The following is a 17784-nucleotide window of genomic DNA, read 5'->3' as shown; positions in this document are numbered from 1 at the left end:
AATCTATTTGCTTATGGATCTTTAGGGGTTTTGCTTTACAAATAAAAAAATCTTAATGTTCATAGAGCTTAGCAAATGACATTATTTGGGTTTCCGAAATAATTCCCTTTCACTAATTGATAACAATATTTAGAAACGCTGAATTTAAAAAAATAATCTATTTTTCACATAATTTATGTTGCAGCCCATTTTTCTCCTGTTTTATTGCAATCTCTGCTGCTTACCATAAGTGAGAGATAGGTACAGCATCCACATTTTTTATACTGCCTTACTTCAGTGGCTAAATAATCACACCTGAGTCAGTGACTGCTGTGTTTTGGGTGAGCTGAAAAATCTCTCTTAAGGAAATTATAAGCAAACTCCAAAACTCCCCTGCTTTCATTGAGTAGACATTGCAACTTCATTACTTGTCAACAAGGAAATATCTTTACTCTGTGAAAGCAAAGAAAAATTACAGTAATCAAAATCTGTTAATTCTATTTACAGGCTGTATATGTAGCCAGCTGATTTTTTGCATAATGCCATTTGAAATTGTCCATTTAACAATGATGGATGATACAACTGCATTACTTTCCCTCCACTTTGTAACTGATCTGTCTGCTTTAGACTGGACATCTTGCTTATGCTTTATTTGCAAAATTCACTTATATATGTGAGATATTTGTCCATTAAGTCTTACTGTCTTTGGAGAGGCTTCTCAGATATGTAAAGATATTCCTGTATAGCAGCAAAACAAGCTCGATCTGTCAAAAACAGGAACATGAAGCAAAAAGGCCTGGGAATATAATGAAGTGTGTTAAGTGAATTAGAATTTAAGTCGTTAAACAAGGTCTGAATAAAACATAATCTGGCCAGATGTTCTGAATGCTTCAGTTTAAGAAGTTGCAATCTTAAATTGCTATCAAAACACTTCATATTGCTCTTTTATATCTTAGCTATCTTTTACATTTGATAAAACAACTTATGTTGCATCATGAGAAAAATGTAACTTTAACATTTGGAATCTTTTGCCTAATTACCAAATTTTGCAACAGCTATGAATCTTGAGTCCAGAGTTAAAAGTTCACAAACAAATTGATTAACCAGTAAAAGTTTCTGCGGGCTTTGTTAAAGGTTCAATGTAGCATCTGAAGGTGACAGGAACTTCTGGAGGTAGCTGGGATGAGGGTGAAAGTCCTTCAGGAAGCAGGGGTCAGCTGAACTGCACTACTTAAAAGTTTGTGCAGTGAAGCATTGTATTTTGGGAGGCACTAAAAGATACGTGGCACGTTTTCTGTGCTATGTGTTGGCAGACATCTATAAGTCATGAAGATGACCTCTGTCTTCCAAAGAGAGGGAAAGCTAGAAATGAAGATGCATTTCTGTTATCAGTCTGCTGTGGGTCGTAAGTTGAACTGGTGTTATATTTTCCTCTGGAAGCCGCATAGCCTTGACATGGTGTTTAACAGTGTTAAGCTTATTGCTGCTGAGCTAAACATGTCTGAAGCGAACGATGACCCTCACGTCTTTGCGATAGCAAAGTGTCTCCCTGATGTGAACCCGCGGACTTGGAGCATTAAGTTAATTTTCCCCTGGATTTCTGAGCTGCCTCCTTTTCACCCAGCAGAGAGCTCGTGAAGAATACAGCTTCTGACCGAATGACAGAATGTGGAGGGTGAAATTAGATGCATTCAATTAGAAGATGACAAAAAGCCTATCTAAATATTTGTCAGGATGCTACTTACGGAGCATAGTGTCCAGCCCGGGAAGTGAAAGGTGTCTGCTCTCTGGACTCAATAGTCTGGGGGGAAGAAAAATGGGGAAATCATCCAGATTCTTTATGGGCTTGGAGGGAATAACTGAGGGTATCAAGTGGGCTGTTATGCTTCCAGGGCTGGTGATCCCTTTCATGTAATCTCAGATTAGTTCTTTTCTTGTATTCACTTAATACAGAATTAACCATTACAAAGTTTTGTGGACCACTTGAGTAAATAGTGTTGTTATTTGACTGCTAAAGGATGGATGATGTAGTGGGTTATGTGAGCTGTTGAAAAAAGAGGGGCTCCACCTTTTCCACAATAAAAAAAAAGCAATACTAGAAAACATAGAAACAAAACCCGAAGAGGTGAAACAGCCAGGGTAAAAGTGTCAGCTGCAAAATTGTCAGGTTTGAACCAGAAGGTTTATTGGTTTCCCAGAGGACAAAAGGATGTTCTTGAAAACAAACATTCCTAAATAGCAGTCAGTTGAACAGAAGGAGATTGAGATGTGTGACTTGGTTCAACTACATCTGTCCATCTGTAAATTAAATTTATAGCAACTTTTTAAAGTAAGAGAGCGAATCCTTGCTTTGTAATTTCCTGCTCAGAAAGTTTTAATTAAGAAAATTAAAAAATCAAATGCAGCATATAACTTACCTTTTTTCTTTTTCATTCCTGTTACAGCAGTTCAAGGGAGAATGTGGCTATGAGAGGGTTAATCCAGCTACATAAAAATCCATGCTGTGTATGATAGTAGTAAAGCTTGTGATCCCTTGATCTTTGATTACATCCAAGCTAGTAAATATCTTGTGTTTAATCAGAATGAGTTGTTCTGCATGTAGTGTAAGTCACCTTCACAGATGGGATGTAGCAGCAGAGTTGTTCACGAATATTTGTTTTAATCCTTTCCAGAGCAAGCACGCTTTATGTTTCTTTGTTGTAAATCAAATTCAAGCAGCTAAAGACCAGCAGGAAGGAAAGACATTTACTTGCAGTCGGGACTAGGACACTGTAGGAACCTTTTTTCTCTTTAAAGAAAAATGTAACTCATTAGAATCTTAAAGGTATTTTGTACTGTTCCATAAACATAACTAACACACATGGCTGCTTCTTTAAACTGGGATGCAAATATAAGTATCTAGAATTCAGTCTTAAACGGTTTATAAACATTTCTGGCTTAGAAGACTATAAATATGTGGATGCTAAGTTTGATTTTGGTAAATGTTCAGCATCTACTGTTATTCTAGATTTTAAAGATGCTTGATTACAGTGGTGCTGCTCTGTGTGCTGGCAAACTGAAATTCTTCAAACGTTATCTGTAAGGCTAGTAGTTTTCTGTGGTATGTCAGCGTCCTATTTACCTAAATCTGTCATAATTGCCTTCCGATACGTCTTCCTCTGACACACCAAATATTGAAAATGAGCGGACTCTTTGCTGGGAGATTTTCTACGGAATGTCAATTTTCTGTGTTCGTAACTTGATGGCAATAACTGGGCAACCTGTAGTTAAATGCATCTCAATTTCTCTCACTTATTTTTTCCTAATCACCACACAGAGCCTTCTGTGCTCAGAGGTGTGATTAGATTTAACCTGCCATCGTATCTAAAGAACTTTCTGTTCAACATATTATATATACATTGCAAGAATTATACATGTAAATGGTGAGTCTAAGTGTAATATATAAATAGATATAAAGATGAGTTGTTCTCATGCCAAAGTTAACTCATGATTTTTTTTTTTCTTTTTTTAACAGGAAGACTGGAGAGCCCCCGCTAATAAATGGCTGGATTCCTTACCTTGGGAAGGCTTTGATTTTTAGAAAAGATGCTTTTAAATTCTTAGTGGATCAACAAAAGAAACTTGGAGATATTTTCACTGTACATATTGCTGGTGAGAAATATTTTTGTGCTTATGTTTTCCAACAGTGAAGATAAATACTAATTCGGATGCTTAGTTTAGAATCTTTCTTAATCAAAGCCATTTTTCTGTAGAAGATATCAATAAATATTACTTACATTCATGTGTATCGTATGCATAATAATTATCCATAGGATTAATTAAGAGCATGTGGATTTCTATAAAACTGCAGGTATATATCCATATTGACAGAAATTGGAGGCGTGTGATGTATGAACATAGATTTTGCCAGCAGATTTAATTGTGTATTGTTTTTTTTCCTAAAGAAGGGAGAACTAACATCATCTTGACACAGCACAGAAAAATATCAGATTAAATTTAGAAAGCACTTAAGAAAAAAAATGCAGAATATGTTCTCACACATTTTACAACTGGTTGACAGGAACACAAGGGAATGAATGACACATTGACTCAGTGATACAATCAGGACTGGAACACAGAAACTTCCCGTTGCCAGCCTCTTACTCTGCTCATGCTGGCTGAAAATAACAATATAATATAGTATGATATCACCTTGCTGCTTTCTATATTTATAGCTGTATTACTACACTAGCTTGAATGCAAACATTTGAGTGATTTCACCTAGACACTTAGCTGTAGAGGGAAACTATAGAATGAAACTGGAATATTAAATGAAACTTAAATATATAAATTTACATATATAAATAAGTGCACAGATGTACTTTTTACTAAAGTCAATTTAAAATCTACTGTTTTCCTCTGGTCAGAAAAAGGCAAACTCTTATTAGTATAGGTGCATATATTGAATCTTTTGCCTCTTTACATGATGATTGTTTAAATAATCAACTTTAAAGTTAAGTATATCTTAGTTTCAGCTATTCCTGTATATTTAGAGAGTTTCAAATAAAAATGGAAAATATAAAGTATGTTTTATAATTTCATGGCAGTAGCATTAGCTTTATATTTCCATATAAATAATATTTTGCAATAAAAATATTTTTCCTCAAAAGTCAATTAAATAAATTACAAACTATATGCTTAATTAATAAAATTTTTCTTCCTTTTACCAAACCTGTTCTTTTCTTTCCTTTGGAGGAACATTTTTATTGCTGTGCTGTTAAATGTGTGATTTATTTTTTTTATTCATTTAGGGTCTTTTTTTCTTCAGGAGCTGGTATGCTAAGATTTTTTTTCCACCTTGAAAGTGAGTTTGACACATTACAAGACCGACTTTTGTTGAAATACGTTCCTTTTATTGTTATTGTACATTCACAGTATATAGTCATGGCTTCTTATGAATACAGATTGATAATTATAATTCAAAGACTACCTTAGTATATTAATAAAACCAGATAGTCATACCTCAGAATCTTTACTGTGTGTAATCAAATATTTATTTTTCTTTCACATTTTATGCAAGACTACGTTTAGAGATTTGCGTGTTTAGGCAATCTATGAGTGTAATTTAGTTTCCCAAATTTCTATTTGCATGCTAAACAAAATTCCATTGCAGCTTCTCTCCCTCTGTTCAGGTACTTTGAGGAAGCATTCCTTGATACAGGCAGAGGCAAATGGACTGAGTTCTGGATATCAATTCAGCCTTATGCATGGAAATCTTTGATTTTGTGAATTTGTCATATCGGAGATACCACGTTAAGTTCTCTTCTTTCTGTATCAAATGACTGACCGCCAAGAATTCAGTAAGGAGATGTGGCTTGTCATCCCCAAGTCAAGGAAGAAGCTGAAGCTAGTTAGTGCCTCCTATCATGTCCTGATCTGAAGATGTACAGGATTTCTGTATGTCTTACTGATTTGACAAAGATGATGTTTATATGTCCAGCAAACACAGCGTAGCCTGTTGTATATGGACTATCATTACTCTACCCCCCTGGTGGGTGTCTAAAGGTCCTGTCAAAAGATTCTATCAATATATATTGTTCTAATTATTGGTTCTCAAACTAGTTCATTTGGAAAATGCGGAACGATGCTTGGAGTTTCTGGCGTTGCCCCGTACCGGTAACGCGATTTCGCTGATTGTACTTTCCCATGTGATGAGCAAATGATTGTCATCCCTAAAAGTCGTAAGGGACATGGATGTCATCTTAATAAAGAAATTAAAAAGCACATCTTTCTATGAGAAACAATGTAAATTCCTGACCTGTCGCAGAAAATAGTTCTCTAATTGGTTTTGTGTGGTGGTGCAGCAGAATCGTTTTCCCCAAACGTCACGCTGGCGAAGCACCACTGTACATCATTGTCAGCAGTTCAGCAGAATCTCCCTAATAAGAGGACGATTACGTAAATGCGATAGTCTTTAAAAAAAAAAAAAAAAAGAGAAAAAAAAAAAAAAAAAAGAGAAAAAAAAAAAAAAAAAAGAGAAAAAAAAAAAAAAAAAAGAGAAAAAAAAAAAAAAAAAAGAGAAAAAAAAAAAAAAAAAAGAGAAAAAAAAAAAAAAAAAAGAGAAAAAAAAAAAAAAAAAAGAGAAAAAAAAAAAAAAAAAAGAGAAAAAAAAAAAAAAAAAAGAGAGAAAGAAAAGAAAAAAAGAGAGAGAAGAAAAGAAAAGAATAAGGAGGAGAGATGATAGTCTGTTGTGTTCAGATGACTGTAGTTCACAAGCCAACCTCTCTGCTTGTTAAGGGTCAGCAGCACAGGCAGACGGCTAGGTAAGAACTTAAAGAGCTTGGAACAGTTTTCTCATTGTCCCTCAGGATTAAACTTTGTCTCCTTTTCTTGGTACATTAAGAATTATACCAAATCTTGGTACACTCTCTCTGAGACTAACTCAATTTTTAATACAATAATCTCCGAGTTTTTTACTAAGAACACTTGCCTTTTTGAATATTGCTGCTGTCATTCTTTTCTTTTCCATCACAATACACCTACAGTAACATATCACATTTTTCTCTCTTAGGCAAGAGGTAATTTGCATTAACTCCTTACCAAGCTGAAGCCTGCTGTAAGCATTACAGAAATAACATCCATCATTAGATGCCATCTGAAATGCTTGTCTTTCATCATTAGCATTAAAAAGCTCCAGAATGCATTATTGGAGTAATTTCTTAACTATCATACAAATACTGGTTTCTGTGCTCAGATTTACCAAAGTTGACAATTTTCATATTTTCCACAGCAATCTTCTATTTCTGGGAGACCGTATAAACTAAAGGGAGATAACCAGGCTATTTGCAGCACGGGTGCAATGCAGACTGAAGGATTGGATGGAGAAGTATGAATTTTCTGTAGTCATATTTTTAAAAAAATTAAAATCAGAAGGCTTTTACAGAAGCAAGTATACATCTCTTTTTTTGACTTGTTTCTCTGGTACTAAATAAAGTAGCTCAGTGACTTAAACTGTTGGGATTTGAAGTGCAACGTTTCTGTATGGACACGTCTACTTAGGTTTTTGTGTTGAAGGATTTTTTTGCAATCCAACAAGGAAAGGCGTGATCCCTGGTAGTTTCTGTAAGAGTATCTTCAATGTTTCAGGCTTCCTGATTTGTGGAGCATGTGACATGCCTGCACTTTTGGCTGATGTAGCATTTACCTTTTACCAGTGCTGTGATGGAAACTCATAAGCATCAAAATTTTGGTTTGCTTTCAGAAAAGGCTGTTTTTACTAGTTGGTTCTTGGCATTAGCTGGAGTGGAAAGGCATAGGAGGGAAAGGAGGAAGCTGTGTTTTAAAATATCAAATGATAACTGGAAATCTTAGGAAAGATACACATTTGTTTGTCTCTGACACCACCAGGGACAGTCAGTGAGGAAGAGACCTCATCAGGGACAATGACAGGATTTAAAAAGTAAAATTAAGTACCATATTGACACTTCACCAAATTTAAAATCAGAACTTGAGGTGAGAAAGTTTGTTCCAGTTTGGATGTTTGCTGCTGAGGGTAGAGGAGGTGTTAGGGCACGGATTTGTAATTAGCAATCTGTTCCTCTACGGAAGAGACTGGGGGAACCGGTGAGTAGCTGCGTAGTGCATCTGTGTGAGAGTATGGCTGTAATTGCTAAAGGCTCCCATACCCACTCTCACAACAACAATTTACTAACTGCAGTTAATTAGCTCTAGATTTCAGTCTTTTTCTAATTAAGAGATCTAAAATTAGATACTTGGTGAGGTACATAAACAAGCTGTATTTGTTATAGTGGGTTTCCACTTTTCTGACTGTACAGACCTTTACTGAATGTGATAACAAACGTATTTTGCTTAATGTGTTTATAGATATATTGTTGACTTGCAGTGATATGACCTAGAGCCTGCACTGATTCTACAAAATGAGTTGTATTTTGGTGCATACTTACTTTTTGCTACCAGGAACCTGATGAGAATAATAAAAATCAGGATCTGTGATATTCTGTTTCCCAGAGATGTGTTTCTGTTGTTTTTGGTTTTTTCCAAAGTATGTGCTAGTGTTGAGTGAGTTTTGATTTAAAATTATTGCTAAAATAGTTTGTCTGAAAAGTCATTTGCTGAAAATCATTTTCTTACTTAAAAATGATAAGAATTGATGTGCGTTTGCTAAGTGTCTGATTAAAGATCACAAAGAAACTCATATTTTGCATCAGAAATAAGCAGATGGTGGACAGATGGTTTAAATTAATATTAATTAAAAATCTTAACTTAAATTGTTTACCCTGTAAATGCAAAGTTAGGAAGCCAGCTTTCATCTTTAGGGTTAATAACACTCCAAATCTATTTATTAAAAATTGCTCCAATGGGCATCCCTTCCAAGCTTGGATCATAAAGATGGTGGCCTCAATAAAGAACATGACAGTGGGTGAAATCTCAAAAGAGAGAGATGTTCTAGGGCACTTAACAAAGATCCTGCGGAGGTCAAGACTAAAAATCCCTGTCAGCCTCTCTGGACTGGGAAGGAAGAAATGGTCAGAAAAGAGGACTGGGAATTCAGGATCGCTATTCCATGACAATTTCTTGGTGCCTTTATTATTTAGAAATTAATTTACATCTCTGGTTGTAGAGCAAACTCTACGAGTATGTTTAAAACCTTCACACACTGTTGACAAAAAAAGGGGTCAAATTCTGTCTCAATTTATCCCTTGTGTTTCCTTCCTGGTTCGCTGAGATTACAGTGGATGTAATGGGGGAGAAATTACGGCAGCTGGTAATTGCAGAGGAAGTCCAGAGTGCACCCAGGTTTACTGTACATGCAAGTCAGAATATAGAATAAGTATGGTAATTCAAATGTCATTATATGGTAACCATGGATACTTGTTGACATTTTTACTGATAGTGACTACTTTATCTCAGGACATCTGTCACAGAGCCAAATTCGGTCTTCGGTTGTGCATGTAGTGTTCCCATCAAAATCAAAGGAGATTTGTCCCTTTAGTGAGGCAAAATTAGACTTTTATTAAGTGCTTGAAGCTTTGCTGATTTCCTGGGTTCATAACTGGGATATTCCACAAAATATGCATACTAATGGGTACCCTTTTTCCCTAATGCATCTCTCCATTCAAGTTAAGAATTAATTTGGACTTAACATGGGAATCATCTACAAAGAGTTAAGATTTACTTGATCTTTGTGAGCTTCAGCATTTTGATTCATGATAGATCACCAAAGTGTTCTTCTTTAGTAGTTGACTTAAAGTTTAGGGAGAAATTGCAGGATTTTTCTAGCATGGGCAGCTTGAGAAAACATCCTACTTGATAAAATCCTGTCACTCTGTACAAGCAGCTGAACATGGCTGTGTCACCACATTAAGTATCTTGGAAAGAGTTAGGAGTTGTTGGTGCACTCTGGCACAATGAACGATAGCACTGGGGCAGTGTGTACCTCCAAAATGGTACCCATGTTAAACATGGTACAGTTTTGGGCTTCACAGTTCAAGAAGGACAAGGAACTGCTGGAGAGAGTCCAGCACAGGGCCACTAAGATAATTAAGGGACTGGAGCATCTATCATATGAGGAAAGGCTGAGAGAGCTGGGTCTGTTTAGCTTAGAAAAAAAGGAAGCTGAGGGGGGGATCTCATCAATGTTTATAAATATATAAAGGGCAGGTGTCAGGAGGATGGGGCCAGACTCTTCTCAGTGGTGTCCAATGATAGAAAAAGGGGTAATGGTCACAAACTGGTAAACAGGAGGTTTAGCCTAAATATAATAAAATGCTCCTTTACTCTGAGGATAATAGAGCACTGAAGCAAGCTGCCCGGGGAGGCTGTGGAGTCTCCTGTTTCTGTGTGATCTGCTCTAGGAAATCCTGCTCTAACAGGGGATTAGACTAGATGATCTCCAAAGAGCCCTTCCAACCCCTTCCATTCAGTGTTTCTGTGTGATTCTGTGATGGTGGCCTGCTCCACTGTAAGAAATGGCTTCAAAAACAAATCCTAAGGTAGTAATTTTACTGATGCTAAGCACATTCTCCACCAAAAGGTGGCAAAACTTTTAAGCCATAACCAGCAGAGTGAGTTTCTGTGTCATCTGCTTGAAGAAAAGCTGCCTAGGTGGCATATTTTCCATGCCAGCCCCCCCCTCACTTTCCTCCATGCAGGTGAAATGTGTGTGTTCTTCCCTTTCTGCTGGTAAAAACCTACAATTTTCAAGTGCTGCTATGACTCCACGTGGCATTTTCATTAATTATAACAGTGTAATAAATTATTTATCCTGGAGTGCCACAATTGCAGGTCACATCCTACTGTTGGCATGGCGAGTAGATGAGTCTACATGGAAATGGCTTCATACTGATTTTAGAAGAGCAATAAAAGTGTATGCAGGTGGAATTCTCATCCTGACAAAGAGCATCAGTATTGCATCTTTTCCAAAGCTACAGCTTGTTTCATCTTACTTTTTTAAAATTCTCTTTCATTTTATTTTTCTTTGCAGATTTCTTCAGAGGCCTTTGCTTAGGGGATTTTCTTCGTGCTTTTTTTTCCAGACATAGGCTGGGCTTATTTTCAGTTATCACTTCTGAAAGCGTCACCAGATTATAAAAGTGCATGTCTCTATTTTTTTCTTTTCTTCTATTCAGGTAGATACATTACCTTTATCATGGACCCGTTTCAATATGTCTATGTCATCCGAAATAGCAAGCAACTTGAATTTCATGAATTTGCTAATAAAATGGCATCCAAAACTTTTGACTATCCAGCGCTGTCAAATGGAAAATTTCCCGATCTCAAGGAAAACCTGCACAGAGTCTACCAGTATCTACAAGGCAAGCCTTTGGATATCATTTCTGACCACATGATGAAAAATCTCCAGGATATATTTGAATGGAAATGCTCACAAGCAACAGATTGGGAAACAGAAAAAATGTACAAATTCTGCTGCTCTGTAATGTTTGAAGCCAGTTTTGTAACACTATATGGAAGAGTTCCTGCTGCAGATGGCCACAAAGTTATTAGTGAAATCAGAGACAAATTTATCAAGTTTGATGCCAGCTTTCCCTATTTAGCTGCAAACATACCAATTGAGTTGCTAGGAGCTACCAAGAAGGTTCGGAAGGAGCTTATACATCATTTTTTACTTCAGAACATGACAAAATGGCTGGGAGGGTCAAAAGTGGTCCAAGCCAGACAAGATCTATTTGAGAAATATGAACTGCTTGGAGATTATGACAAAGCAGGTAGGAAACTTATGAATGATTGCTTGTCTAAAATAGAATAATTTACTATAGACCTTTGAAATAAAAAGGCAAAATGGCGACCTTGAATTTTTTTTATGTTCTTTCTAATTGGCTAATGATAAAATGTTTTACTCTGAAACAACCCTCTATGATAATTGATTTTTTTTTTGTGCTGAGGTGGTAAAACAAGATACTTAATGGTGATAATGAGAAAGATTATAACTGAGCTGCATTTCCTCCCCTTATTCCCCCCGCCCCCCCGACATTACATTTCAAACTATTCTCATTAAGCAGAAAATTAGACTTCAGAAGCCTATTGGTCCTCATTAGCATTCACTGATCCTTGGCTGGGTCTGTGTCCTAACATCTTTTAATTAGCACACTGCAAATCTAATCAGTGTAATAAACGCTATTAATCTTCCTTTTCACTTATTTTCTCCCAGCACATCATTTTGCCTTCCTGTGGGCCTCTGTGGGAAACACGATTCCAGCTACATTCTGGGCCATGTATTATCTTCTGCGGCACCCAGAAGCTCTTGCAGCGGTGCGTGACGAGATTGACCATTTGCTGCAGTCAACAGGTCAGAAGAGAGGGCCCACGTATAACATCCACCTCACCAGAGAACAATTGGACAACCTGGTCTACCTAGGTAATTTATTTTTATCTGCTAGGAAGAAGAGACAGGCTCTCGCGGCAAACTCAGTTTATCACTCATTTCTGTTTACCGAGAAGGTGGAGGACACAGCTGCCTAATTGACATAATAACACCCATTTACATCAATTATAAATTATGTAGTTTATAGCTGTAGATCCTCTCATTGCATGTAAACATTAAAGCCTAGGTAATTAACTATGCAAGGTATGCAAAAGGCTAAATCGAAGCTTTGCAATTATTTGAAAAAAAGTTGATGCCTATTAAGTTGTTTGATTCTGAGCATCTGCCGAAGTGTTAATGCATTTCAAATACTTATGTATGGTACTGCCAAGAAAGACCCTGTTCTGAAATTAAAGTGGGATAATGTATTTAAACTGCAAACGTAATTTTTTTCACAAGCAGTTTCCTCCTTTTTCTCTCTTTAACAAAGCAAAAAGACTTCTAAAGCGTCTTTCGGTTGAGCAATGCCTCAGAACAAAATGAAGAAGGTAAAGCTTTACAGAGTAGAAATGGCATTTCCAGTAATGAAAAAAGTGCCTTGATTCAAAATAAGGGAGCTTTAAGTGAGATACAGATCTTCCCATTCTAGATCAGTGTTTCAGAGGGAGACCTTTGCCAGTCGCCATTAGAAGCAATTTGATCCAGGATCTCAGTGGGCCTTCAAAGCATCAGCTGATGGTTTCACCTTGTTTGCTAGTGCATAGGCACTGTCAAGATAGATGCTAAAATGAGCCTAAGGGAGAGGAGAGGGTGTAGAGGGTGGTAACATAACCTTTAAGCGTCTGAAAGTCTCCATAAGTAATGTTAGCAGGGTAGCCAACAACTGAATAAAAGCATAAAGGTTTAATATTCCTCTAGTTTTAATTACTGAAACCAGTCTTCTGTTAAAACTGAGCTCATATGTATATATGTTTTGGTAGCTCATGGGCTGAGCTGATGTTCCACTCTTAAAAGAAGATGTGTCAAGACAAGGTGGTGAAATAGTGCAGTCTCTAGGCTTGATTTTTATATAACAGCTGCCATTCTTCAGGACCATCCAATGTGGCACATATAAGGAACCTGTGTTCAAACTTGCATTGTTTCTCATACACAGATACAGAGATTGATCTCATTCCTTTTTGTTTCAGCATCAATGTTTATTTTCTGTAGCATGAGTCTACTAAGTTGGTTTCACCTGAGTCACAGCTGTTTTGGTGCAGATTTATCTCTAACTGATGGAAGATGCTTTTGAAGTAGGGGAGATACCTGATGACAAAAATGCTTCTGAACAACAACGTGGCAGTGTAAGAACTTAGTGGACTCCTAAGAACACAACTAAAATTGCTTCACACCAGTTAGCATCCACCAAAAATAATAGAAAAGTAAAGTTACTAAGCATCAAGAAGATCAAGAGATTATTTATTGTATATTTGAAGACCGAGATAGGAATGGCAAGGGGAAACAAAAAAAAAAAAAAAGAAGAAAAACCAAAGCAACCCAGAAGCATAGGAAAAAGAAAAATAAAAGCATGTATTTCACTAAAACCATCTGGTGCAAAATGGTATGAACAGTTTAAAATGTTAACTGTGTCATTCCTCTGCTACTCCTTGAAATCTTGAAGTACCTTGGTAACATTTGATTTATGTGTTGAGAGGGAAGTGCCACATCCTACTTTGTAGTATTCTTGTAACACTTTTGTTAAATTTTATAATCGCGTTAAACGTAATGTGGTATGAACAGAAGCTAGGTTTCAATTCTTCTGGCACTTAAGTCATAAAGGGCTGGATACTGTCCCATAAAATAATAATATAGAAAAAAAATCTGTACCATAGGAGAATTAAATTCATGCTTCAGTGGAAAGAGGTGAGGGATGTTTTGTTAATAATTGTGTAGGAGGGCACAGGTCCCAATTTGCATTGCTTGCACACCAAAAATCCCCACATCGCAGGGAGATTGTGGGCCAGCACTGCCTCTGCCCTTGAAGCTTACTGACCACAGCATCTGAGAAAGAGCTTTTCCTTTTCCTGCTCCCCCCGTGCCAACCTGGAGCACAGAAACCCAGGATTTGTGTCCCTGCTCTTGAGTAAAGCAAACCAGGTGGGATTCTTGTATCTTCATCACCTTGTCATCTCATTCTCCTGTTTTAAGTGCTCTGATTCTCCGTCCTCTTTTTGTCCTACTATAACAAGAGCCTTTTTTTGGATTCCTCATGCTATGGAGAACAAGCAAGAATTGCTAAAAAGCCTTTCTTAGGAAGCAACATTGTTGTTATGGTCAGATTCTTTAGATCTAGGGAACAACATGGCCCAATTTACTTCTAAATTCAAAGCACAACTATGCCACTTTTTATTTAAAAAAAATAAAAAAGCTTTTGACACACAGCAGATCTAAAAAAATTTGCCCCTGATTATTTTTTCTGATGGCACTTCTGGGGCAGCACACTTCTTTTGTCTACCTAAGACTTTTCCTGCTACCCAAACATCAGTATTTGTGTGCACAGAATAAGGTACATTATTAGTCTTTACAGCTCACAACAGAGCTCTACTATGGTAAACAACACATGAGAATGGTCTGTTGGTTTTTATGGTTATAATGAAAATGCAAAGAGTAAAGCAGAGATATACTTAGTGTGTGTTTCATGCTAGGCATGTTTAGTCAGTTCGTTTGTTTAATATTAGTCCGTTCATTTATATGGTGAAGCATTCTTGCCCCAGGTCATTGCTGAATCCCAGATATTTCCTGTGAAAAGAGCACAGCTTTAAGAAATATTTCCTACACAAAAAGGGGTAGGAACCCAAAACCAGCTAATACAGAGTGCATAGTCTTAACACAAATGTTAAGCATTAAAATTGTTGGTTGGATTGAGAGAAATGAATGTATTTTGCTGAAATGGGCTGGGCAGTGCCATTTAGTTCTTAGGAAGATGCAAAAGTACTTGTTTCAGATCATCATTTGTGTTGGCACACCGTGCATAAATGACCCCCTCAATATTTGCATACTTGATAGCTATTTTGCTACAATACACTCTTAATAATTATAGTACCCTATTACCTGCTCTGTGCTGGTGTAAAATTAACAATCCATTATGCACAATAAGTTTTATAAAACATTTACAGATAGAGATCATGTTTAATTAAAATTAACTTGCCGACGAAAGCCAAATGCACTTACGATTCGCAATGACCTTTTATTACCTGCAGCCCCTTGTTTTGGCTGGATGATTGACAGCTTGCTGTTTGGCTACCATGTTGTATTTCAGCTGACAAGACTTTTCATTTTAACTCAATTTGCCTGCCTATCACAAGCTGGTGGCAGGCCAGGCTCAAGTCACCCAGCTTTGCCTCAGCAGCTTGCTCTATTTCTCATTAGTACGCATTTATTCAGTGGAAATTGGAAGACAAATGCTTGAAGGCATGCGAACTAAGTATAGCAAATTAGGGTTTAAAGACTGAATATTTATAAGTATATTGAAACAGTTTTTTTAAAAAAATCTAGAATGAATTGGAAGCTGAGTGCTAGCTTTAGTATAAGAGAAACGAAGAGAGAAGTGGGAGGATTCTAAGAATAACAATACTATGAGAGAGATATCTCCTTTTTTTTCCCCCCTCTCTCTCTCTAGAAAATATGTAAAATTTCTCTGACAACACCTTCTCAAACAACAGCCTGGATTCTTTATGTAGTGCTCGCACAGCGAAGTTTAGCATCTCATGTGTGTAAGAAGGAGGGAAAAAAACGAGGGTCATGTTCATTTGCTGCTTGGTTATCCCTTGGTATGCTTTAAATTGCCTTGTTTGTTCGGCACAAGCACAGAAACAGATGTTGCTCTACCGTGCTGGATAATTTACTGTATCTCACAGTGCAGAATGGAAGGCCTCCCAAGCTACCCAGCTGGTCTGTCAGCGGCGATGGCTGGTGTCTGCTGAACTATGACAACTGCGGGTAAAGGCTGCAGTTTTATTGTGCAGTTGTCATTCCCCTCAATGTATAGCTCTGGCGTTTGTGGAAAGCTGACTGTCTATTTTTTTAATGTGAGCCTGCAAAGCCATATAAGCTCCATTCTCCTTTGTTGATCATAATGTGACTCATTACTTTTGTCATCTAATGATTATCGGCATGATCGCTCAGAGCGAGAGCCAAGCTCGCCTTCCACACATAACTGGTACTGGAAGGTAAAACAGATTTGTCATTTACGATCTGACCGCTAAGCCACACTTTGTGCTCCATTATTGTGATTAACTTCTGCATAAGATATGCTGCCCAATTGTCATTTGGGATCCAGCAGCGGGCAGGGAATGCCACGCTTTCAGGGAGGATGTCCACCGATAGGATGTGACCGTGTTGCTTGAGCAGTTAAACACAAACCTGCTATTTTGCGGCAGCACTTTAATAATTCTTTTTCCTTTGTCTCTTTCCCCCTCCTTCCCTCTTCCTCATTTGATTTCTGGTGTCACTACGTATGTCACCACCGATTCCAAATGGTGGACTGGCGACCAGCTTCATTTTACACAGGTTGAAGCCAGTCTGGGAGCAGAGGCTGGACCCTTTCTTTGTACCGCGTAAAGTTTTGTTGCCAGAGCGCTGCCAGTTGAAATCTATCGTGTCAGGTGCCTTGTGGCTATCCACAGTAGAGGCCATCTTCTGGAACCAGGGTTCTTTTCTGGCTTCGTCACCAACAAGCCGATTTGACTCTGCCTGATTATAGTAACGAAGGCAGTCCAAAAGAATATGCACAGACTCACTGTACGTCACATTGAATCACGGCGCTGGCCACACAAAGCTGACCGCAGCCTCATTTCTTTAGACAAATGCATGCTTAAGGAAAAACCTCCTGCAAGAAAGCATCCAGGGCCACTTTATTTGCTATGCATGCTGCACCAGATTTAATTTTTAGTGAAAGAGCATTTGTTATTATTTTTTTTTGAGGCATCGATGCTGGGTAGCTACTGTCTCTAATAAACTAACCTTTTGGGTGCAGCAGTTACAGTGCCTTGGTGGACACTTAGACAAGGCTTATTTGATATCACAGAACATAAATGTAGACACAAATGGAGTATTATGTGCAAATGAAACCTTATTTTAGGCTATTTTTCACACTAATGATTAGAAGGAATCAAGTCACATATAAGAGTGCCCATACACGCTGGTGGAAAAATAGTCAGTTTTGATTACAAAGTGAGAGATGCAGCCCTAGACAGGAGCTACATGCTGATCTACATGCTATCAGAATGATTTATGCAAATTATGCATATTATTCCCAAAGGAATTCCTCCTCAAACTGCCAGGATAAATTGCCGGAAATTAGCCATAAAATCTGTCGTGCTAGGAGCAAAAGGTGAAGGCCACTGGGAAAGCAAGGACATTCAGCTTCTGGAGCCCTCCAAGAAGTGGTGGTAGAGACAGAAATCTTGCTTTCCCTAAGCCTAGAAGGACTATGTTTTGTTTTCTCTTGACCATTTAAAGTGTCTTTCTCTCCTAAAATTCCCAGGCAAATAATGAATTGCTTTCATTCACTCTGGCCATAACAGACACTATCATTTGGCAGCATAGTGCATTGAAAAGAAAATAAATACCTTTTAAAATGACTACACAATTAACAAGTTAAATGATTTTTTTGAAGATACAGATGCTCTCACTGGTGTTTGCGTGCAACCCTCAAAATATATGTAAATGTATAAAGCATTTACGTCTTTTGATGGCGTTCTCTTCAATGTGATGCCTGAATGGTGACTTTCCACCCAAAACTCAGTGCTGCCTGCAGCCAACAGGATTTCTCAGCACTATCACTGAGAATCACATCGGGAGGTTCAGTGTCACGGCTCCCCAGCCCTGGAGGGCTATTTATTGCTTCCTCCTGGTCTCTGCTTTATGTTTGGTTTGTGGCGGTTTTCTTTTTCCCTTATTTTTTTCCCCTTAGCTTGCCCTACTAAACCTGTCGAGGTTCAGCA

At 37.6% G+C, this 17784-nt stretch overlaps 1 protein-coding gene across 1 annotated transcript in view; it reads left to right on the top strand.

Moving 5' to 3' along the window:
• The first annotated feature begins 864 nt into the window (after positions 1-864).
• Positions 865-17784, top strand: part of LOC104386874 (25-hydroxycholesterol 7-alpha-hydroxylase) — a 22124-nt gene continuing 5204 nt past the window's right edge. Inside the window, exons 1-4 of the mRNA XM_009995544.1 lie at positions 865-872; positions 3494-3630; positions 10608-11204; positions 11648-11854. Of these exons, the coding sequence (XP_009993846.1) occupies positions 865-872; positions 3494-3630; positions 10608-11204; positions 11648-11854 (949 nt within the window). The remainder of the gene's footprint in view (positions 873-3493; positions 3631-10607; positions 11205-11647; positions 11855-17784) is intronic.

This window comes from Chaetura pelagica, unplaced genomic scaffold, assembly GCF_000747805.2.
Source record: "Chaetura pelagica isolate M959 unplaced genomic scaffold, ChaPel_1.0 scaffold83, whole genome shotgun sequence".
In the NCBI taxonomy this organism is placed as follows: Eukaryota; Metazoa; Chordata; class Aves; order Apodiformes; family Apodidae; genus Chaetura; species Chaetura pelagica.
This window is presented reverse-complemented; position numbering and strand designations above follow the sequence as displayed.